Source organism: Danio aesculapii, chromosome 23 (assembly GCF_903798145.1).
Source record: "Danio aesculapii chromosome 23, fDanAes4.1, whole genome shotgun sequence".
NCBI classification, from domain to species: domain Eukaryota; kingdom Metazoa; phylum Chordata; class Actinopteri; order Cypriniformes; family Danionidae; genus Danio; species Danio aesculapii.
This window is the reverse complement of record NC_079457.1, coordinates 25,198,522-25,224,266: the sequence shown is the minus strand read 5'-3', so window position 1 is coordinate 25,224,266 and position 25,745 is coordinate 25,198,522. Positions and strand designations below refer to the sequence as shown.

The window sequence follows — 25,745 nt, the reverse complement described above, 5'->3', positions numbered from 1 at the left end:
ATAGACTTATTTGAACAACATCTGAGAATTTCATTCAAAAATCAATTTTTTTAGGAAATGTTCTACAGTATATAAATCTCAAGTAATATTACAAATAATAGGTAATATTGGTAAATATTATTTCTGATTTAATTTGCAATGCTTTTCTGCTATACTTATATATATGCTTTTTCTCACATTTTTTGTCTGATGTTTTTTTTTTCTCTTTGAAACTGTGAAAACAGCAGCAAACATCTTAATAAGTGTTAGTCTGCTGGTTATCTCAAAATCTCGCACATTTCAGCTATCGGTGTGGCCTAAATAAATGGCCTATAAATGCAATTTTGTGGAGCGCTAACTTGTTTTTCTTTGATACCCTCCACATATAGTTAGATCTTTTGTCAAGTGGATTTGCAGATGAGATAAGGAATAATTTATGTTCCTTTCACAGCTTGGTGCAAACATCCTATGGCATTTTTGTCAATAATGATTTTTTCTCTTTCTTTTTCCATAGGTTTTATTCAGAGAATGATTATCATGGCCAGTGATGTACCCAAGATACAGTACTATGAAGCCAAATTGGCTTTTCCTGACCTTCTCTGTGAGTATTTACACTTTAGATGAGTCACTAGTATATACACAGTTAACAATTTTTGTAAATTACACAGTATTTAACTGTACTTGCAATGTGACAATCACTGTATATTTCACAGTAAAGATATACAATACGGTATATACTAAAAAGAAGCTGATTGATGCAACACAGTAAAGATATACAATACGGTGGGGACGGTATACAATACAGGGCCGGAGCAAGCTGAACTGCCGCTCTATGCAAAGGACTGTCACGCCACCCTTAACCAGTGTTGCCAGATGTAGCACAGTCATCTGGAAATTACTGTTGGTGAGGGGTGCTGTATTATAGGGTCATTGTGTGCTGTATTCTAGGGTAGGTTGGTCTGCTTTGTGCATTCGTAAGCTCAAGCATTGGCATATCCTTGTTTACAAATCTATACTGGGTTTACTCCCATCATATCTACAGAATTACATTTGTAAAAAGCATTCGGTCACAGGAAATTTATTTACTGTCTGTTCCTAAAGTGCGGACTGAGATGGGGGAAAAAGGCTTTTAAATACGAGGCACCTATTGCATGGAATAATCTACAATAAAAAAGTTGCAGTTTAAAGAGTTGATTTCACTAAATGCTTTTAAAAAGACTTTAAATGATTTAGAAGTTGAAACACAGGCTTGTAGATGTTTTGAATAGTTTGCCAGTGTGATTCATGTTAACTGTTACTTGTTTTTTGATTGTTGTCTGCTAGACCCATGTGACGTGTGCTGCCTAACTTGGCCAGGACGCTTTTGTAAAAGAGATTTTTAATCTTAATGTGTCTTTCTTGGTAAAAAAAAAGTTATAATAATAATAATAATAACCATAGACAGCAAGGTAAATGGTGCTGTAAATGTAAATACAGTATTTTTGCTGTAATTGATTTATGGTAAATTACTGGCAAACTGAACTGTAATATTAACTGAATTTTACTGTAGGATAGTTATGCAGTATGTTACTGTATTTTAAAGTTGCATTGTGACAATTACTGTATATTTCACAGTAAATATTTACAATACTGTAAATACATACACAGCAAGATAAAGCGTGCTATAAATGTAAATACGGTATTTTTGCTGTAATTGATTTATGGTAAGTTACTGGCAAACTGAACTGGAATATGAACTGAGTTTTACTTTAAGATAGTTATGCAGTATGTTACTGTATTTTAAAGCTGCATTGCGACAATTACTGTATATTTTACAGTAAATATTTACAGTATGGTAAATACAAACACAGCAAGGTAAATGGTGCTGTAAATGTAAATACAGTAATTTTGCTTTAATTAATTTACGGTAAGTTGATGGTAAACTGAACTGTAATCTGAACTGAATTTTACTGTAGGACAGTTATGCTGTATGTTACTGTATTTTAAATTTTCATTGTGACAATTACTGTATATTTTACAATAAAGATGTACAATACTGTAAATAAATATACAGCAAGATAAAGCGTGCTGTAAATGTAAATACAGAATTTTTAATGTACTTAATTTACAGAAAGATACTGGTGAACTGCTGCCAGTAAGTTACTGTAGATTTCACAGGAAATTGTTAACTGTGTACTGTACTTGGCATGATGTCAGTGTCTTGGCCTACAACAGCTTCATATTTAATGTCCTGATACACTTTAAGCAAAAATCCAGGACCAAAACTAGTGTGATACTGTTTTGAACAAATCAAGCTAAAGTTTATTTCGAGTTTGATTCAGATGTTCAAAACAGCTTGACAAAATGAACTTTCCAATAAAGGTTTGCTCTGGCTGGTAACTTCAATCTGCTATTGGTCAATCTTGATAAATTTATAGGTAGGTGTGGCTCTGAGGCTCCACCTATTTGTTTACTTGGCAATTGTCTTTGGTTGATATCTTTTTTTAGTGTGTTGAGGTCAACATAAACCCTGAAAAGCTGCTTAATTGTTAAATTAAGGTAATTATAATTGATTGAAGAAAAGCAATATTACATAGTTTTATCAGGTTTAATGTTATAAGGCGGCTTCCTAAACCAATAAAGGGCTGCTTATAAATAACATCCACTGGACTTCTTCAAATTTTAATCTTATGAAGCTCCAAGAACACATTTGTGCAACCAACAAAAAAAAAAACCTCTGAAAACCTGGAAAACGACTTTGTTTGCTCATGTCTTTTGTGTCAGGTCAGGGTGCAAATTTACTATGGGCAATACATCGATTAAATGTTGCACTGCTGACTCAAATATGTCATATTGCCTGTAGTAAACCAGACCCTGACTTGATTTGGAAGAGAAGACATTGGTGAACAAAGTCATTTTTACTTTTTTTTTATTGTACAAAAGTGTTCTTGGAGCTTCGTAAGATTAAAGTTGAACCACTGAAGTCACATGGAATGTTTTGACAAATTTTTGGGACCGCTGGTGTCTATGGAGGATGAGGGAGCTCGGAATCAATTTCTTTTCTTTGTGTGTGTGTTCTTAAGATGAATGAAGGTCTCTGGAGATTGGAATGACATGGGGATTAGTAATTAATGTTAAATTAGTAATTGATGTTAAAATTAATTAACATCATTTAAATTTTTTGAGAGAACTAATCTTTTAAAATTGTACTATATATTATAATATTTAATTTAAAATAATTATAAAACATTGTTACAATAACTGTTTTCTGTTTTAATTTAATTCACACACTATATCAATGTTTTTCAGTCAAATAAATGTGGCCTTAAAAATGTACAGATCCTAAACTTTTGAATGCTCCATGGGAAGGTGATGAGGTCCGGTTGCTTTTGATGGCGTTGACAGCTTTAGACAGTGGGCTAAAATCAGTGTCCCCCTCAGCTGCCCACCCGTCTAGCTAGCAAATAAATCCCATGTGGTAGTTTGGTCTGCCGGTCGGGATCACAGACTGCCCGCATGGCCTCTAGATCTCTAGAGAGCAGCGGAGGGCGCCGGCACGACAGCACAAACCTGAGGAGACACTCAGGGTTTTACATTACACAGCATCACTTTACCGGCGCTGCATGAGCTGGCAATCGTGATCCCGAATGTCCCTCTGGAGAGTCCATTTAAAATCCAATAGAAGCCTTACTTTATGAGACCATGTAGAAAATGCAGATGAAGGAAGAATATTAAGCAGTATGGTCACTTTATTTTGAAGGTCTCACAACAGACGTCCTTCTTGGCTTGGCAAGCACATCGTCTTATATGAACCCTAAACCTGATTAATACTCTAATGTAAAATGTGGCTGTAAAGTCAATATGATGTCTAAAGGGAACCATTAAAATACACCACTAGTTTTAATTTGGACATTTTTGTTGTAATACTGTGATTTCAAGATGATGTACTACTCTGGGCTGTTAACACACTTGAATTATGTCTTTCTTTGACAACACTATCAACACTTAAACCAAGCATCTAAATCAATCTGTGGTGGTCAGGGGTTGATGTGGTCATAAAAGTTCTTAGATCTGCTTGTACATGAGCATTTCATGCATTAAAATCCAACATAGGCTCATTCTGAAAACCCAATATACATTTCGCTGTTCCTTTTCTTGCTTATCAGCTGACCACTTACCTCTGTATGGATGGATGTTACCAGTTTGTCCGGTAGCTTGACACGTACGTCAGCAGACTTGAGATGCAGAGCGTGACAACAGGGTTTAAGTCCAGCGAAAAAACGGTTCCAGAAAGCAGGTAAGACAAAACAAAAGGCAAAAAATTTAATAGACAAGTAAATAACAGGGTGAGAATGTGGTAAAATCTCAAAATGCTTTTTAAAACACTGCGGTTGGGTTTAAGGAAGGGGTGGATGAGTCAATCGGTGCTTTTTAAAATACTGTTGATTGAGTTTTGGGGAGGGGGAGGGTTGGTGAGATCAGTTGATAGGTTAGTCAATCAGTCAGACAGTCGACGGCAGCTTCTAGTGGATTTACATGAGATCAGCAGGTGCGAATGGCACTCGCGAGAGAAATTTGAGATCTAAAAAAGCATACACAGAGGCCTCTGGTAGATTTGCGAAAACAAAAACTGCAAAAAAACATAGCTCCTGGGACTTATTTGGATCTCTCCAGAAATGTATATGGGGGTACGTTTTTAGAGTGAGCCTGGGTTGGAAAAATCTTATTCTCAAACTTCAAGACAAATAGGAGAGCTAAACATGCAAACTTCTGCACTCACAAACTTTAAATGATGTTTAAAAATTCAATGGAAATAAGATTATGCCAAAATGTATTAATATGCCAGTTTTTCATCTAAAGCTCTATAATACTGAATAACTGTAATTATGGCCTTCGCTGACACTTATTGGATGCATGAAACGAATTTAATAACTGATAGCCTCACATTTAATATTTCCCCAGTTTTTTTGTTTTTGTTTTGTTGTTCTCATTCATCTCAGCCATATCACCCTGCAGCCCAAATCCGGTTACTTACTGAAGCTAAGCAGGGCTGAGCCTGGTCAGTACCTGGATGGGAGACTACATGGGAAGACTAGGTTGCTGTTGGAACTGGTGTTAGTGAGGCCAGCAGGGCTTGCTCAACTTGCGCTCTGTGTGAGTCCTAATGCCCCAGTAAAGTGAAGGGGACAATATACCATCAGTGAGCACCCTCTTTCAGATGAGACATTAAACCGAGTTCCTGACTCACTGTGGTCATTAAAAATCCCATGGCACTTCTCGTAAAGAGTAGAGGTGTAACCCTGGTGTCCTGGCCAAACGTGCCTTCATTAGCCTTGCAATCATCCCCATCTACCGACTTGGCACTATCACTGTCTCTCCACTCCCCCAATAGCTGGTGTGTGGTGAGCGCACTGGCGCTGTTGTCCTGTGGCTGCCATCGCATCATCCAAGTGGATGCTGCACACTGGTGGTAGCGTGGAGACCCCTGATTAAAATAGGCACTAATCCAAAAAGAAAATGACTGAATATTTCAATAAAGTTTTCAGTGAGGAGAAGGGGGCAGGGATTGCTCAGAATCAGTTTTCTAATATTCTATATTGACCTACTGTCATTATTTTCTACAAATAAATAACAAAATAAGAAATGATAAAACCCTTATTTGGAATTCTAAATGCAATTTATAAGCAATTTATAAAATAAAATACAAATGAACGTTTGTGAAATTTACTCAAAACACGTATCTAAAGGCAAATTCAGAGAAAAGATAATAACTTTAAAGTTCTAATTATGTTTTTTTTATTTTTTTAAGAATTTGCATTAGCTCAGTCAGTGGCGCAGTCATGTGATGTAAACATGGTGTTCTTTTTTTAGAATGTGTTAACTGCATTATTCTTCATCTCTTGTAAACTCTCAATATGTCTAAAAAGTGCTGTTTAATTGTTTACTTGAAAACTTTTTAATGAGAGTTGCATTACTGACTATACCTTCAATTACTCTTGCAGCATTTTTCACTGTATTAATGCTGATGGGGAGAGAGACAGTGTTTTTTCCGATATGGGCAGGCTTCTGTATTTTTTTGCTCATGTCTGAAAGGCTGGCTCCAAGCATTAGGGGTGGGCTTTCGCTCTCTGATGGTTTTCCAGTGAGTATTTGTCAGGTCAGACTGTGCACCGCCCGGCGGTCTCCGCTCCTCTCCCCGGGTTATTTATTACCTCTCTCCCCCGCCGGCAGCGCTGTGGCTCCGGGGCCGCTGCCAACAACGGCGCGGAGGCGGGGACGACTGCAAGGGGTTTTCTACATCCGACAGAGGGACTCTAAGCATCGACCTATACTGAGAGAATATGGAGAGAAAGTTATTGTCGTGTATTACTGTAGCTATACCGAGGAAGGTGTTTATTATAAATAGACAGACCCAAATTAAACCCTTTAAGATCTGTGTTTTAAATACAAGTGAAACATGTAATTGTAATTAAAAAAAAATACAAGTAGCCTATTGAACATGAATATTATTGAACATATTTGATACATTAACAGTTTTGTTCATGTATCAAACCTCTAATATGTGAGTCTTAAGTTTGAAACTTCAGACCTGCTTTAAAAGTGTGTTACCATTCGAGATATTAAACAGTCTTGCAATAATAAGGCCTCCCAAATGTTACTTTGTTACAGTCTGTAAACCTTTAGATCAAAATAATAAAATGTAAACAATTTGATTGTAGAACTCTGTAGAATCAAGTGCATAAACACAACTCACACCTGTTGTAGCTCTTTTTTAACTTGATTTTATCAGTTATTACATACTTTATGCTGACACCTGTTAACCTTGGTGTTCTACTAATGTATTAAGTAGCTTGCTTTATTTATATATCAAATTAATTCTATTATTTATATGTATATTTTTTAGAAATATTTTACAAACAATGTAAGTGGATAAACACAACTCTCTTATAAATCTCAATAGACCAGTACCAGTTATTACAAGATTTATATTAACACCTGTTGAACTAGATGTAAATGACTGCTCTAAGTTCACAGCCAGTCACAACCATTATTTTATTTCATTTTAGACCAACATTGTAATATCAAGTGGATAAACACAACTCACTCATTTATAGATACATTATTAGTAGTAGTTGAAATTGTTTAAGCATTGTGCATATTAATATGTAGTCATAAACTAGGGCAATGTTTTTTTTACATTTGCTTTTCCTCAGTCATTTCAACTTAAGTGTTAAGAACATGCGAGGGGTGACCCAAACCTCATATAATAAAACAACAGAGTAGTTGCTTCAGCATGCTTGTTGTGAAATGTGAAACCGTTGCAGTGAGTGGGTGGCTTTCATTTTGATGAGCACGAGGAGGATGCCACAGGTCTTGTTCTTCTGAACTGTCGATAATGTGGGGGCTGAAAGTTCAGGGGAAGCCGTCCTGAACTTAAACTGTGGGTTGAATGTTACGTTGTCATCTGTAGATTTAGGGGAACCCCTCCTTCATAAACAGTGAGTCACCAGCGGTTTTAATGCAGAATGGAGTGGGGGTGAGGGGGCAGGGTATCCCCGCGGGGGATCCTCACACTGTAGCTTTCAGGGATCTCCTGAGCTCTCAGAGAACCTCTGACCTTTACATTGTTTCCAGTTTTCATCTGATATGTCTTTGTGGGGGCGATTTTGGATTTCTACATTTAAATGGTGCATTGGAAGTCTCTGATTAAAGTCAAAAGAGTTTCTGAGGCACATTTTGTGATTTATTCATTTGTTTTTAAAGCTTTCACTGTTCCAGTAAGATTTACTTGATTTCACAAAGCAAAATTTATTGACATATGACCAATAATAATGAACTTTTCCTTAAAAATATTTAGGTAGTCCAAACAAAATGTGAAACTTAAATTTTAAAATGTTTTGTAATTTTTTACTATACTTTATAACAATCTCAAAACCATTATCTGTTTACACACATCTGAACTGTACAGTATAGTATTAAACAGTACTGAGAAAATTCTTAAAATGTTAATAAATCAGTTTTGATCTACCAAAGAATTCAGTGGCAGCTTAATGTTGTAGTTTTTGTTGTTGCTGTTGTTGTTGTTGCATTTACTTAAAATAATAACACAGTGACATACAGCAGTCATTTTTACTACCAGTTGTACTGAAGAACTGAAAACCTGTTTATGATTTGTATATGTGGGGTCATGTTGTGAACCAAAATGAAAGTAGAGTTGATAAAAACCTGTTTAAATAAAAACTTGCATGACAATAATATATAATGTGCTGGTATAGTATTATTATTATTACTATTATTATTATTATTGTTATTATTCATTTATTTATTGATGGTTAAGAATGTCTTATAAACTATGAAGAAAAAGGTGCTGCTTACTATTTTTATGTAAACTGTGATATATTAACCATTATTATATCTGCTAATCGTGCCAAAGTACCATTTAAAATTTGAAAAGGAAAGTTTATAAAAAAGTTTCAAGTTTATAGTAGCAAATTATTGTATTTCAAATAAATGCTCGTATTCATCAAAGTACCATGAAAATTAAAGTGTATTTAGCAGAACAATGCTAATAATAATAATAATAATAATAATTATAATAATAATAATAATAATAATAATATTAATAATAAAAGGGCCGATGCGTTGGTGCAGTAGGTAGTGCTGTTGCCTCACAGCAAGAAGGTCGCTGGCTCGAGCCTCGGCTGGGTCAGTTGGCATTTCTGTGTGGAGTTTGCGTGTTCTCCCTGTGTTCACGAGGGTTTCCTCTGAGTGCCCCCACAAGTCCAAAGACATGCGGTATAGGTGAATTGGGTAAGCTAAATTGTCCATAGTGTATGTGTGTGAATGAGAGTGTATGGGTGTTTCCCAGTGATGGGTTGCAACTGGAAGGGCATCCTGCGTAATATATATGCTGGATAGGTTGGCGGTTCATTCCGCTGTGGTGACCCCAGATTAGGGACTAAGCTCAAAAGAAAATGAATTAATTAATGAATAATAATAATAATAATAATAATAATAATAATAATAATAATAATAATACTTCCCAGTTTTGTGTTTTAGCTGGAAGGGCATCTGCTGTGTAAAACATATGCTGGATAAGTTGACGGTTCATTCCTCTGTGGCGACCCCTGATTAATATAGGGACTAAGCTGAAAAGAAAATGAATGAATGAATAACAATAATTATAATAATAATAATAATTATAATAATAATAATAATAATAATAATAATATTAATCATCATCATCCTAATAAATTGCAGCCTTGGGGAGCAGAAGAGACCTCTTTCAAAACATAAAAATAAGAATTTAAAAAGTATATGTATATGTCTTTATTTTCATCAATTAGAGGACGGTTTACAGCCACTTAGTTACTTTTTATATCTTTACGTATTTGTGCTGTGAAGTTCTCACAATCATTATATAATATCTATTATTATACACAGGGTTAAGATTATATCAGATTAAAGTATTAAAATCGCCTTTCAAGCAACTGTCACTATAAAAATATAGGCTAACAAGTCAGCATAAGAAGCATGAATTAACACACTGATATAATGTAAACTTCTCCACATGTCTATCAACAAGAATAAAATAAGAAATGTATCAAAATGCTTTGTATTTCTTATAAATACTGTATAATGCACTTTTTCAGGTCAGGACTAAGTGTTAGATAACTTTCAGTGACCTTTATCTGCATAGAGTAGCTTGTATACTTGCAGTCAACAAATCGTTTTTTTCATTTAAACAAGAAAGAATCAAAGTAACCGAACAAATGTAGCCACATAGTTGTGTAAGAATGGAAAAATAAAACCTAAATGAAATGATTTCTCTGAACTTTCTGCAGTGACTGGAAACAGTGACGCGAGCTCGTCCGTCGCGGACCCCCTTCAGTAGGCTCGCGCTCGCGCTGCCTCCGCTGTTTAAATGGGCCAAGTTTGAGAAGCGGCGGAGAGTGCAAATCTTGTTTGGTCTGGGTCTGTGAACTAAAGCGTGACTTCAGCGACGTATTAGGGGTTAAAAACGAACGGGAGAGAAAAAAAAATCCAAAGTCCCATTAGCGCCAGGCATTCATTTGCAATCGAAAAGGCGCACATAGATAGCATAATTATCTCTATCCTCGTCAGATATGAAAATGCTCCGAGCCAGTCTGATTCACTACCTACCCACTGTGCATATACTACTGAACTTTTACGTGATCTACACTACACACACACGGGCTTTTATGTGTTAAAACCCTAGCTGCGTGGTGCCTGGACATAAATAAACTCGGAGTGGATGCAGGATATAAGCGTAGCGGAGTTGCCATAGCGATTATTTTAAAGGAAACGCGGGATAAACAATCATTAAAGCACGCTCAGCAGCGCTAATATCTGGCGGAGATGTCAGGCATTAGTCCGATTAGATGTGGTGGGCAGGAGCGCGGGGAGACCCGTCATGCGAGCAGAGCACTGAGGAGAAGAGTGAAGTGGTGAATGGCTGAACTTAAGCGCTCTGCTGTCAGGCAGCGACGCGGGAGTCGTGCGTAAACACACCGGTGCGCCTGGAACTCCGCGAACAGGGACACAACTTGGGACGCATGAACTGCTAATCACTCGTTGCCGGCGCTCCGCTTCGGGTAACATGCCTGCCATCAAAAAGGAGAGACTGGATGGAGAAGACATGGCATTAGCCGCCTTCAACCAGCCTGAATACCTGGCCCCTTTAAATGCCACCGCTATCCCCGTGGTGACCCCTCATCCGCCGCCGTACGATCACATTTTCGCCCATCACCAGCGCGCGTACTTGGGCTTTCGCGACACCGCGCTGCATCAGCAGCACCTTCACCACCACCCGGACGACTTCATGCTGGAGAGCTTCTCGTCTATCCCGGACTTTCAGCCGTTTTTCGACAACGGGGAACCTTGTATCGAAGTGGAATGCGGGGAAAACAAAGCACTACTGTACATTAACAAACTGTGCCAGGGCAGCAAAGGGCCCTCCATCAAATACCGGGCTGAGTGGCTCACCCCAAACGAGTTCCAGTTCGTCAGTGGAAGAGAGACAGCTAAAGACTGGAAACGGAGTATCAGGCACAAAGGTAAGTCAGTTGCCGGGTGCACACGCATGGATGTTACTTTTGAAACGAGGGTTAATTGAGCTTTAGTCCTCTTCATGGGTTAACAGAAGAGTTTTTATGGATAGAAATATGGGTTACTCAACTGCTACTACTTTAGTGCGTTGAGAACTAGAGCCCACTCTGCTTGGAGTCGAACGGCTTTGAATTCTCACTGCTGGGGAAAAAAAGGTGAAAAGTAGTTTTGACGCACGTGGATTTTATAGGTGTTTAATAAAATCAATGTTTTGAACTGTATGTTAAAACTTTTGAGGATGAACTAGACGCGTAAAGCTGGTTTTGTAATGAAGTAGAGTAGATCAGGTTTATGTCACCGTGGCACATTATCAAACAGTTGTGGATTAAGCTTTTGTTTACTAAAATTTCAACCGGGTTCACTGTTATCAAGTCTGAAACTTAAATTTTATATCATTTATATTAACGCTCAGATGATATCCATACTCATTAACAGTGTTTTGTTTCGTATCTTTAATCGTGTCGTAATGACATCTTTATTTACATATAGGCTAATCTAGTTTGTCACGGTCGTCTCATGTCTATTCAGTTTATCACTTTTTAAAGTTATAACTCTGTTTACTTCATCAGTTAGTCGATAAGTACAGTTAACATATTTATGCAAGTTGTCACAAATTGTAAGGCAGCATTTTAACTTCATTTTTTAAATTTTAGTAGCTTTCTATCCGTTATCTGCCTTCTATCTATCTATACATCTGTGTTTAGAATAATATTGACTAGATTTCTATATTGTTTACATAGTGAATTAGGGTATATATCTATATATAATTGAGTTTTTGTTATGAAGTGCAGTAAATCAGGATTACGATACAGTGACACATTATCATATGAAGCTGCATTTGTGTATATAGATTTTTAAAGTAGGAGAATAATTTGAAATGTTACACTATGTGAAATAACTTTGGGTTGATTTACCAGCTCATTTGAAGTATTAGAGGTCACTTGAGTTTATTTTCAAAGGTTTCAAGTCTCTTTTCAGATTCGTTTATTTTGGTTAACAGACTAATTTTGTGCATCTGCACTCTAGGTATGACTTTTGGTCACTTGCTGAAAATAAAATGAATGTCCTTTAAAGACACTTTTGGTGCACTTTTAGTGTCCTGCGGATGAGTTTGACAGATGGGTGGATGACTGCAGGAGCTGTTAAAGTAGTCAGCGGAGGGGTGCGTTTAGTTGATTTGAGTGATAAGAAGCAGGTCTATTCATCATGATAGACTATTTTTAAAAGAATGTTTGCTGCAGTATGGTAAGCTGAAATAATAGCATTTGAATGGTAATCTTCATTTTGTTCTGCATGTGTGCCTATACACTCACAGAAATCTAAAAGGAAGTTTTATTTTCTAGGGAAAAGTCTGAAGACACTTATGTCCAAAGGAATCTTACAGGTACATCCGCCTATCTGTGACTGTCCCGGCTGTAGAATTTCATCTCCTGTGGTAAGTGTGTTATTTAGATTGGCTGATGTTACTTCTATGTTTATTGTAGTACAATATATACAGTACAATATATACATTTGAAGTGGATCATCACCTTTCATCAACTACTGCACAATGGCCTATCATGTCTTAGGACACTTTTGAAAAACATTTTTGATCAACTTCAAATGTTGACTACTGTATGTGTCGATAACTTGCTCTTTTATACATGACTTTAATGGTATAGTTCACTCAAAAATGAAAGTTCCTCATCTGTTTGACTCTTTTTTTTAAAACATGTTAGCAGCTCATACTCACCATCATTGCATTTTTTTTTCCAAACAGTGATCAATCATTAATGAGTGATTAAATTATACTGAAATTGTCATTTGTTGATGAACTACTCCTTAAAATATTTTATTAACATTGCAGAATTAAAAAGTTTGAACATTGTCATGTTATGTTGAAATTGCCACATGTAAATAATAAAAACATTGCAATTTTATGTGGTGAATGACACACCATTGCCGATGAATTACATGGATTGATGCGTTTTTCTGTGAATTGCATTAGAAATGTTAAGAAGGACAGTGACTTGCTGTCAGTGTTGTCACAGTTGTTTCTCAGAAAGTAAATAAAGACCCAGTACAAGGAAATGTGAAATGGTTGCAATTGATTGTTTTGGTTTGTTTGACTCCGAGCTGCAATGTAAGGTCATAGATTGTCTGTAGCAGATGTGCAAGCAGAATACACGGCACGCTCCTTATTTTCACTTTTCCAGGACGCTTCATCGATCATGTAGACGACAAAACTAGTTCAGTGTCCGTGAAGGTCAGAAAGAAATTGGGAGTAGTTGAAAGATTCATCTCTCTAGAGGGCATTTTTGCAGATTTTTTTGTTGTTGTTGCTCTGTTGGCAATGTCACGGACAGGGATCATATCCTAAAGTTAATCAGTAATATTAATAGCTGATGTATGGAGCTTCGTATCTCTTTTTGATATCTTCCACCACAGTTAGAACAATCAGCTTTGTGCATTGTGTGTGTGCATTCACCACGCTGGCTAGTGGTTGGCTGCTTGCAGTATTTGTCCACACAGGTGCTGTGTTTTTTATCTGAACTGAGCGCGTCTGTTGCCGCCTCTAACGGTTAATCTGGAGGGGAAGGGCGTAAGAAGCTTACTGAGCTACTGAACGTAGCTACCGGTGATTACTGAGGCAGCGGCACGCAAAGCGAAGGCGCTTCAGATAAGCTGGAGGTGTTTGAGTGATGCAGGTAAACGACTGAGGAGGGCCTAAGCCAGAGCCAGAGGAGATAAAAACTTAATGGCTTAGTTGTTTGGGGCCCTTATATTACCTCTCACTGAGGGTGTTAGAATCTCATGGAGGCTGATTTTGAAGATGAAGTCGAGGAGGCTTGTCACTGGCCTCTGTCTGATGCTTGTCTTATCATTCCCGAAGTGAAAGAGTTCGGCGGTGCCGTATCATCTGATAGTGTTCGGATGAATCAAACCCTGACTGAAATTGTCTCGCTTTAATTGGTTTAACCAGCTTTCATCTGATTATTTAGAATCGCACGTAAAAGTCTTTTTGAAGTTTCTACATTTACTTTGAAACATTTATTTTTTTCTTTTATGTGCTGTGACTTCATTTGATCTGACTATGTGGTGGAATGAATGCTGTATTTGATCTTTGGTATGCATTATGTACTTGACCATTTAAAAAATAAATACACCATGTACGTGATGACCTTATCTTCAAATCTGGTGGCCCACTTTTGCCTATTTGGGTATTTATTGCTGAAATTGTTCAAATGTTTGGTATCGATGTGCAGATATCGATACATTTTTGATATCAGCCCATTTAGCTGTATGTTACTGCCTCATGCTGTATGTGACTTGAAACCTTTTTAAAATTCTTTCCTCTGTTGAACACAAAAGGAGATATTTTGAAGCATGCTGGATAGTAGGAAAAATACAATGGAAGTCCCAATGAGTCCCAGCAACCAGCTCTGTTGTTTTGTGTTCAACAGAAAAAAGAAACTCAGGATTTGAACAAGGGTTGGTAAATGATGACAGAATTTTAACTATTACTTTAAGGCTCCAATAAACTTCAGGTAAAATCCCAGAACAAAAATCTGAAAAAAAAATTATTTGTTTTAAAATAACTTCAACTTTATAGAAAATTTAGCTTTGGTTGGTAACACCTTTAAGCTACCATTCTTCTGTTGCAATGATGCAGCAGGTAGGTGTGGCTCTGGGGCTCCTCCTTCTTTGACTAAGAAATCGTCTCTGGTTCATTTTCTCTGCTCAGTTCATTGCGGTCAGACTTCGTGAAGACAAACATAAACAATAAGGAGCTGCTTACTAGCAGAAATTGAGCACTGACATTTTTTCATGTTTAATACTGGAGCTGCTTTCTTTAAACCAATCAGCTTTATGTAAAATACGTGACGTTGCTTGGGTGCCAAATAGTAGAGCTGTGAAAACGTCCTCATTGCTAATATTAGATGTTTCTTTAGTGCTCACTGTATTTTTAATCACATTTTTATTTTTTAGAGGAAAAGGTGCAGCACATATATACTTATTCATTATTTCTGCTAGAAGTATATGGCTTCTTGCATATTTTACAAATTTTATTTACTCATAAATAAAGAAAAGAGCTCTGCTGTAGGTATATTGGGGCCTTTTAGAAATATGCAAGTTTAGCACAACTAGTGGCACCAAACAGAACTGCACAATTCAGTTTAGTGGCAGCAGATTAGTTTTAGTGCAAATGTTGCTAAAATAATACATTTCTACTTTAACCCTTTAACTGCCTGCTCTACTAAATGACTGACCATGTTATGACTGTTTTAAATAATGACTGTTAATGTCATATGAAGAATGACTGTTTTGTTTAATGTTTTACACTACACAGCATTGTTGGTTTACAAAAAAAAAATCAAACAAACAAACATAATCCTGTTGCACTACTACACTTAATTTTGGTTTTATTGTAAAAAAAACAAGAAAACATGTTATACGAGAATGTGAAATATTTTATGGCATACTTAAAAAAATAAAGATCATTTAGGATTCAAAAATGTTATTTTTATTCTGTTTTTAAATAAATTGGTCTTACACTTCATATTTTCATATTTTTCATAGTATATGTATTAATTCTGATATCATATCAACCATTTGGTAGAGGTTGATATTTTAGAAATTATGGGATTTGTTGAAAAAAATGCATTGATTGTGTTAACTAGCGACATTAGGGGTTAAGAAATGCAAGCCAATTTTTTTTTCTTGGTGGGGTAGTTGAAGGGTTAAGGAAAGCATTGCTGTTTGTAGCTTTATTGAACACTTATACTCAATTTTTTTGCCAAACAGCTAGCCATGCAACAAACTTACCTGAATTGTTAAAGATAATATTTCTGTATTGAAACTCTCAATTAAAGAGAATAGTACTCTTTTTGAGTGAATCAAACAATGCATACTTACAGCTACATTAGGATAAGAGAAAGGGCTTTTCCTGTGAATTTACAACCAGATAAACACCAAGAGTACATGCACCCGTTTGTTTTCACACAAGATATTAATCTTAACAAGTTTGCATCCGTATGAAATAAATGTTGAGAATACATTTAACACCTTTGTATTAGGGTTGTTTGTTCAGTCACTCACTTTCACTGTGCATAAAGTCTATAAAGAACTTGGTCAATCTCTTCGAAAGTATATGGTTTACTTTTAAAGAAGTGCTTAGCATCATATGCAAAGTTTTGTTTGCTGAATGTGAGAATGAACAATGAACCATACGCTTTGTTGTGTTTTTTTTAACATCTCTTGAGATTAGCTACTGTATATGCTAATAAGGTGACTCTCAGTTGACAAAAGTCATTTGACCCACATGCCATACATTTGTAAATTATGTGATGACATCTAGGTTAGGCTACTGTTGTACACATCATCCCTACTTGCTGAAAGTGTGAGTCACTTCAGTTATTGAACACATTTATCAGTTACTTTTCAGAACTGAACTTTGTTTGAACCATATTTAGCAATGAAGTGATTCCTGTTTAGTGCTTCTGTTTGAATGAAGCTTTTGTGAATTGGCATTCCCAGCTCGTGTCATGATTAAATGAAAATGCTTGTTCAAAACAACAGGTCTTGTCACGCTCTATGCAAATGAAAATGGCAGCATGCTCTATGCTGCCGTTTGTGGTCTCTGATGGGGGTGACAGTTTTCAAGCTTACAAGGTTTCATCAAGACTTTGAATCATTTTGGAGTGGTTCTTAACAGCTCAGTTGTGATCATTACTCTAAATACTCAGTGACTGCATCTTTAACAGCTTTTCTTTTTTCTTTTTTCTTTTTTTTTTTGGTTAAGCGACCATATCAGAGACAAGGTCTTATATTATGGTAAACAATTCTCTCTTCAAGTTCATGAGTTAAAAATAACAGTTTGCATTGGTGCAATATGCAGGCGGTGCACCTTTAAACTCTTGATAATAAATGAATGTAGATTTGTGCTTGATGACAAACATGCATTGTATGTCCAGATTAATATATGATCATGTGCTGTTGTCTCTTTAAGAGTCATTCAGTCGGCCTGGCTGTTGTCTCCCAGGAGAATTGTGCTTCCTTTCCCCTGTTTTTTTAGCGGAACTAGTGGAGGCTGGCAGGAAATTACACTCCGCTCCGTCTCGTAAATATCTCTTCGGATCTGGGCTTCCCCCCGCTGCGTCCCGGGTCAAGAAAAAGTTGTCACTGGGGGGTTGGGAAAAAGATTGGTTAAAAACACAGAGGATGGTGATGTCGCAGCCTAAACATTTAGAGATGGTCCTTCAAAGAGAACTATCTCAGCAGTTGTTGATGTATTCATTGCACGACTAGTACACAGCCTTCCAAGGCAAGAAGAAACTGTATGTGAATGGAATAGTTTACCAAGAAATTAAAATTCTGTCATTATTTACTCATCCTCATGTCTTTGGTTAACTGCATGCTTTTATTTTTCCTGTGAAATGCAAAAATGAAACTCCAATGAAACTTGTTTGTAAAATCACATTAAAACAAAAATGGAATGTTGTGAATGTACGTTAGTTAAAATAATATATCTTTTTTACAATAAAAAGTTGTAGGGCTGAAACTCATTTGTATACATTGGATGTAGATGAAATCTTGATGCACACAAAAAGTTATTTGGTAAAATGAACTTTAAAGTTAATTGTAAAAAAGCAAATATTTAAGCGTCCACATAGAAAAAAGCATACCTGACAGCACTATAAGCTAAGCTTTGAGTGTGTTTTTTAATGATAACCAATGAACAAAAGGTCAACTGGGTTGGTTAGGATGGCAGATAAAGGGTTAAGTTGACTAAATGAATGGAGAAGTGGATGTCACTGTACCACTGAGTTATGACATTTTGATTACACATTACAAGGTTACAAATTATTAATAAGCAAACATAGATAAGTCTATCAAAAGAAAAATGTGTGTACAAAATAAAGAGAGTGAATTTTCATTTCAGCCGTCAGCTAAAATTGAAAAATGTTGTCATTTACACATCCTCACATCGAGTAGGACCACAAAAGATGAATTGAATTGTGGTTGTAATCAAACCATTTTGGTTCCTATTGATCTCTTGTTCATTCATTCATTAATTTTCCTTCTGCTTAGTCTTATTTATCAGAGGTTGCCACAGTGGAATGAACTGCCAACTCTTCTGGCATATGTTTTACACAGCGGATGCCCTTTCAGGCACAACCCAGTACTGGGAAACACGCATACTCTCTCACTTTCACACACTCATACACTTTAGTTCATCCAATTCACCCATAGTGCATGTCTTTGGGTTGTGGGGGGAACCGGAGGATTAGGAGGAAACCCACCCAAACACGGGGAGAGCATGCAAACTCCACACAGAAATGGCAACTGACCCAGCCAGGACTCAAACCAGTGACCTACTTGCTGTGAGGCGACAGTGCTAACCACTGAGCCATCGTGCCGCCGACCTCTGTTGTATAGACAAAAACAATGAGGTGTTTCTCGACTTTTGTATTGCATAGAAGAAATGAAGTCGAATGAGTTTGGGACTCATAAATAATGACAAAATTTAAATGTGTAATCCAGAAGTAGCAAACGACTTTATTTCAAAATTGTGATGTATGAGTGAAACAGATTATTGAATAAGATTTTTTCGTTGTTGAAATTGATTGTTTCTCGAAAAGTTGGCGTTCCATTCAACTCACTGTCAAAGCTTGCTGCAGTCTGACAGTTGGAGGGGATGGTTTACCTGAGCTGCCAAACTGACGTCGCTGCAGAGAATGAAGACTTTTTGAGTATAGATCACAAAGACAATTAAAATTGGGAATTAATTAGCAAAAATAGTTTGAGACAAAACTAGTAATGAGCACTGACAACATAAATAGGATCAAATTTTCGGTCAACTAACCCTTTATACACATTTCTGTTCTCTTTTCAACTCTATTTTACTTTTTTACGCAAGTAATTCAGGTGACGTGCCACAAGACTAGTAATGTGTTCTTACTACGTAAATAGGGTCAATTCTGATTTTACTCAGACTCAGGTCAGCTAACCCTTTACTGTGCGTTTACACCGAAGGTGGCGAGAGTGTCAAAGTTCGCTCTGGCCACCCTTGCGACAACGCTGTCTGCCTTCACAGCTCTGGCTGTGAGAGCGTCAAAATTCGCTACATTGATCTCATATTTAGAGGGGCCATTGCAGCATATCAGCAAATCACTTACATTCTTGCATAAAAAAACGTGCTTTCTAGCGTGAAAATGTTGAAAATTCATTTAACTATGGAAGATCAAGTTGTTGCGTGTGCTGTGGCTTTGCTTCACTTACCCAATACGTGTCCATATGTCTAGAATTTTCTGAAGCAGCAATACTGTTTTATATTGTCCTTATAGTTAGAGTGAGATTCCTGCTTTTTTAAGAAAAAAAAAATTATATATATATATAAATATATATATATATAACATTAATGCACATCAACTTGCCAGTACTCGCCTTTTTATGTATGTCACTGTAAGAAAACATCATAAATACCTGGCAATCTGGCAACCGCAATAATCAAACCCTTGGGAACAACCAAAGTTCACAGGACTGTGTTCTCTGGACTCCTGTGTTCTCCAGCTCCCATTGAAAATGAATGACTTCCGGCGACTTTGACGCTCTTGCCGCTTTCAATGTGAATGCACAATTATACAGATTTCATTGTTGTATTCCAGATCTTACACTCTACAATGGGATGATATGGTTAAAATGGCTTGTTTACATAATTACAAGGGTAATTCTGGTGTCGACTATGTGTCACAAGAATATAAAGGCTCAGAAACAAAGCAAATTGGGTCATTTAGGATTTCACGCCAACCCAAATTTTGTCAACCAACCCTTTATACAGATTTCATTTTTCTATTCCTGATCTTACACTTACCATACTTTTACTGACATGGTTAAAACAGCTTGCTTGTGCAAATAACTCAGGTGTCAGCTAGGCATGGGTTAATATAAGATTCTGACGTTTTGATCATCTTGGATAAAAATATAATTGTTTTACGATATTGTGATTATTGCTCTAAAATATATTCTTTTTAAATGTCTGGTTAAAAAACAACAACTTTTTTCTCCGTTGAACACAATATATTTTATTTTGAGGAACTTTTATAATATTTTGGAATATGTCAGGTTAAATAATTCAAATGAATCATTGACTTCTGCTGTATTTATTAGTTTACAAAACACAGATTTCTTTACAATTTAAAACGGCATCTTGGAAATCTTTTCTGCTGAAGATACTGTTGTTCTAACAAACAAAACGTAAACAAACCCTTACATTTACTGTAGGAACGGTATAGCAGAAAATTTTGGCGGTTTTTAACCTTGACTTTTTCAAACCGTAGTATATCTTAAAAACGGTTATTGTCCCATGCCTAGTCTCGGCTGTGCCACAAGACTAGTAATGTGCAGTATCAAAGTAAATAGGGTAATTGTAGGTCAACCAGATCTCATTCTATTCCAGGTCTTACACTCTTTGTTATGGGATGATGAGAATAAAATGGCTTGTTTATGCAAGTAACTCAGGTGTCGGCCATGCAATTTAAATCAACTAGATCTGCGTCAACGGCAAGCATAATTAGACATTGATATTTTTGCTGTGGAGCATGTGGTGTTAGGTGAGGTTTGTTAGCGTAGGCCAGCACTCATTTGGCAGAGCTTTGCTGGAGGGCTGGGTATGGGCAGGAATGGGGGCTGACGCCACACAGTCTCACAACAGCTCCCTCGCTGTGGGGGGTTCGACTGGATGTGTGCGCGTGTCTGTGCGCCGTTCCAGGGTTTGTGTAGTCGTGTGTTTGTATCCCTCACATGGAGCCGAGGCTATGCTGCTATGGCAACGGCAGGATCCCTCCTCAGGACAGCAGCGAGCAGCCAGGCAGGCTCTGCAGTGTGTTGCATTCATGAATTAAAGCAAATTAGAGCCCACTAGAAAACCGCACCAAATTCACAACAGGCTTTTTCCGTTCATTTTATTAGCCATTTTTGCTTCGAAATGTGATTGCGCTGCCGCAGAGATTAGCGTTTTGAAGTTCGCTAACCTCTGGTGACAAACAGGTGAGATATTAGTTTTGTTTATATTTACATTCATCCTTGTAGCAGTCACTAAAAAAAGCAACTTACAGTACAAATGAGTGTATTAGAAGAAAGTCAGGTCATCAGAAAAGCAAAAGTCTCAGTTAGTGGGCCCTGACATACACCTGGCCCAATAAGGCGCAAGACGTGTTTGGCGCGATTTGTTGCTATTTTCAGACCAGCGCAACCCTAATTTACATGTTTTGCACCACAATGTTTAAATAGCAAATCCATTTTCGCCACTTTGTGAACTCATGAGTGTTTCAGTCTAAAAAGGAGGTGTGTTATGGTGCATTGCTGGCGCGTTGCTATTTTGAAGAACTGAAATAGACTGTGCCACTAACCAGCTGAAAGCAGGTCTAAAGTCCAGTGCAGTATGTATGTGGGTTCAAACGCTTACACATTGCTTAATACACACAGGATGTGCAGATATACACAAATATCTTTACATATGAAAAAAAATGAAAGGATTAAAATGTTACAAAAATATTTTTTTTCTACATAAATATAAAAACCACTGCCTACATGTCTTCTTCACCTCGGGGGGCTTTTTCAGTTTATTCATGACAATTAGCATTTTTATAATGTTATTATTAGTAGCAGTATTATTTATTAAATATATATTTATATTTGTTTTAATAAAAACTAGCTTCTGATTCTGTTTCTTAGTTTTGTTCACCTGTCGGGTTTTGGAGACATATGCATCACCATATGGGGCATAAGAAAAAGACGTGTATTTGGATATAACTCAGTCTTTTGACCCCACTTCATTATTATTGTTCATTTATTTGTTTGCTGGAAATTAGAGCTGAATTTTGAAATAGTTTTGAAACAAATCTTTGTGCTTAACAAACAAGATTAAATATGTAGGCTGATGTCTTCAGTGGAGTGCGTACAACACCGTTTCCTTATCCACGAAAGTAAAGGAGTAAAGAGTAAAAGTAAAGTAAAGAGGCCAAATGGAGGAGACTTGTTCTTTATCCTTGCGCTGCAGAAGGTCTTTTTAACTGTTTTCTCACTAGTGAAGCGTTCAGTTTTTCCTCTTACAAAGTCCACCATGTAAATAGCATATGCGCCATGGCGCGACACAACTGACTCTTAAAGGGAATGTGAGATTAGACTCTGATTGGTTTAATGCACGTTATGCTCAGAACACACCCATAACTCTTTAAGAGATTAAGCACAACCCTGTTAGACCATGCGCCAGGGCACAGAGCATATTTTTCCATCCTTAAAATAGCAAAAGTGCATTCGGACACTTAATGCTTTTACGCCATGTGCTTTAGACTTTGTGCCTAGATTGTTAAAATAGAATCCAGTGTGTTTGTAAAGCAAACCAAAATAAAAACAAACAATTATAAAGATTTGCAGTAGCACAGGTGAAGGATAAAAAAAACCCGACGTAACTCAACTCAAATCTTAATTTTCAACAATGTAAAAAGTTCCCGAAAAATTGGTTATTACAAAACTTAATTCATTTACTTCCGGCTTAGTCCCTTTCTTCATCAGGGGTCGCCACAGTGGAATCAACCACCAATTTATCCAGCCACTGTGTCACCCTATGACAATACTTGATTTTAATAAACATGCACATACATTAATAAGACATTAATAACATGTGCAAAGGTGACAAATTTACAAGAGCAATTATTATGATCAAAATATTAAGTTAAGTTAAGATAAGGTAGGTAGGTCAAAAGTAACATGGTGCAAAGCAATCTGATGTGAAAAACCATGTGAAAAACCATCAACTGCCTACACTTTTATTCATAGTGGCATTTGGTAATTTTATGCTTCACAACTTCAACTATCTTATTACAAATCAAACTGAAAAGTTTTGTTTTGGATTGGAGCCCAATGAATGAACACATACCTCTCTGTCCTATCATCTTAAAAACACACATTTTTCGATCAACTTTTTTTTCTGGAAACCGACATCCTTACTCATTCAAATGCTAACAGAAAATGCCATATGCTGACCGGATGTAATGCAAACAGCGTCAAACAGGAAAACTATCACCTTCAGTTTGATTTCATGTTACACATTTTACAACATGCTTTTTTTTCAAAGTGATTTTGTGCTTTTTTGGGATGGCACCACAAAACTCCACAACGTTTAAAGTCACAATTAAAAAGCACATTATTGACATCATATGGAGATGTTAATCAGAGTTTGTTGTCGGTTAGAGGAAAACAGTGCAGGAAAGGTTGACAGGCAGGTGGGGGACGTGTGTGTTTGTGTGTACTGGTATAAGGGCTGGGTGTGTCTGTGTGGGTGTTGGTGGGAAAGGTGCAAGGCTTATCTATCTGCTCATGCAGCTGATCATTACAAAGCCACTGCGGCTATACAGTATATGGACGCACTCCTCCCAAATGTCAGTTTTTACATACAGCTGACCCAGTTTTTCTTTCAGCTGTTGAAATATAGTTTGATACCATTCAACATGTTTTTTTTCAAAGTAATGTCAAAAAATTTTATCAAAAACTTATTTTTTTTATAGAAATAGATTTAGTTCATTTGTTTAATTACTATAAATGATTATTATAACCTTGTCCTCTGTTCAAGTACTTAAAATGTACAAATTGTAAATTCAGTTATAGATTGATAAAAATGTTTTTGAGCACCAATCAGTATATTAGAATTAAAATTACTTTATTAGGTACACCTTACCAGTACCTGGTTGATCCCCCTTTTGCCTTCAGAACTGCCTTAATCCTTCGTGGTAGAGATTCAACAAGGTACTGGAAATATTCCTCAGAGATTTTGGTCCATATTGACATGATGGCATCGTGCAGTTGCTGCAGATTTGTCGGCTGCACATCCATGATGCAATCTTCGGTTCACACACATCCCATAGGTCTCTATTGGATTGAGTTCTGGTTACTGTGGAGGCCATTTGAGAACAGTGAACTCATTGTTATAAAAGGATCATACTCATGGTCATAAAAGGATGGACATGGTCAGCAGCAATTGAGGCTGAGGCATTGACACGATACTCAGTTGGTACTAATGGGCCCAAAGTGTGCCAAGAAAATATCCCCCACACCATTAGTCCACCACCACCAGCCTGAACTATTGATACAAAGCAGGATAGATCCATAATTTCATGTTTTTGATGCCAAATTCTGACCCTACCTTCCAAATTTCGCAGCAGAAATCAAGACAAGCCAACATTTTTCCAATCTTCTATTGTCCAATATTGGTGAGCCTGTGTGAATTGTAGCCTCAGTTTCCTGTTCTTAGCTGACAGGAGTGGCACCCGGTGTAGTCTTTTGCTGCTGAAGCCCATCCGTCTCAAGGTTCAACATGTTGTGCGTTCAGAGATGCTCTTTTGCATACCTTGATTGTAATAAGTGTTTTTTGGCGTTACTGTTGCCTTTCTATCAGCTGGAACCAGTCTGGCCATTCTCCTCTGACCTCTCGCGTCAACAAGGTCTTTGCGCCCACAGAACTGCTGCTTACTGGATATTTTCTCTTTTTCAGACCATTTTGAGACCAGGTTGTGCGTGAAAATCCCAGTAGATCAGCAGTTTCTGAAATACTCAGACCAGCCAGTCTAGCACCAACAACCATGCCACATTCAAAATCACTTAAATCACCTTTCCTCCCCATTTTGATGCTCTATTTGAACTGCAGCAGATTGTCTGGACCATGTCTGCATGTCTAAATGCATTGAGTTGTTTTAATGTGATTGGCTGATTAGAAATTTGTATTAACAAGCAATTGGACAGGTGTACCTAATAAACTGGCTAGTTAGTGTATATAATTATATACAATATCAAGTAAACATATACAATTACAGTATTTTGGTATTCATGTTAGATCAAGACTCATTCTCAGAAATAGTTAAAAAGTTATCGGCCAACTGAGTGGCATTACTTATTTTGGGCCCTGCTTACATCACCGAAATAAACACTTGAGAAATTAATGCTTATACATTTTATATATAATATATAATATATTGGCGGTTCATTCCGCTGTGGTGACTCATGATAAATAAGGGACTAAGCTGAAGGAAAATAAATGAATGATTATATTATATTATTCATTTTCTTGTCGGCTTAATCCCTTTATTAATCCAGGGTTGCCACAGCGGAATGAACCGCCAACTTATCCAGCACGTTTTTACGCAGCAGATGCCCTTCCAGCCACAACCCATCTCTGGGAAGCATCCACACACACTCATTAACACTCATACACTATGGACAATTTAGCCTACCCAATTAACCTGTACCGCATGTCTTTGGACTGTGGGGGAAACCGGAGCAACCGGAGGAAACCCACGCAAACGCAGGGAGAACATGCAAACTCCACACAGAAACGGCAACTGACCCAGCTGAGGCTCGAGCCAGCTACCTTCTTGCTGTGAAGCGACAGCACTACCTACTGCGCCACTGTGTCGCCTATATTATATTATATTATATTATATTATATTATATTATATTATATTACTCATAAAATTTTAATGATAATATAAAAAATGACCAATTTAGTCGCCTGCATATATACTAGTAAAACAATTATATTGGATTTTAAAAATCGTGTCTTGGCTAAACTGTGTTGATGTTTAATATCTACTGTAGACTTTATCAAAAATATGACCCATAAA

The 25,745-nt window shown here is 36.9% G+C and overlaps 1 protein-coding gene across 2 annotated transcripts in view; it reads left to right on the top strand.

Annotated features, from left to right (window-relative positions):
* Positions 1-9,900: 9,900 nt before the first annotated feature.
* samd11 (sterile alpha motif domain containing 11) overlaps positions 9,901-25,745 on the top strand; it is a 104,225-nt gene continuing 88,380 nt past the window's right edge. For both annotated transcript variants that reach the window (XM_056449084.1, XM_056449083.1), the window contains exons 1-2: positions 9,901-11,036; positions 12,432-12,523. In XM_056449084.1, coding sequence (XP_056305059.1) covers positions 10,580-11,036; positions 12,432-12,523 — 549 coding nt within the window. In that variant the 5' untranslated portion in view covers positions 9,901-10,579. The remainder of the gene's footprint in view (positions 11,037-12,431; positions 12,524-25,745) is intronic.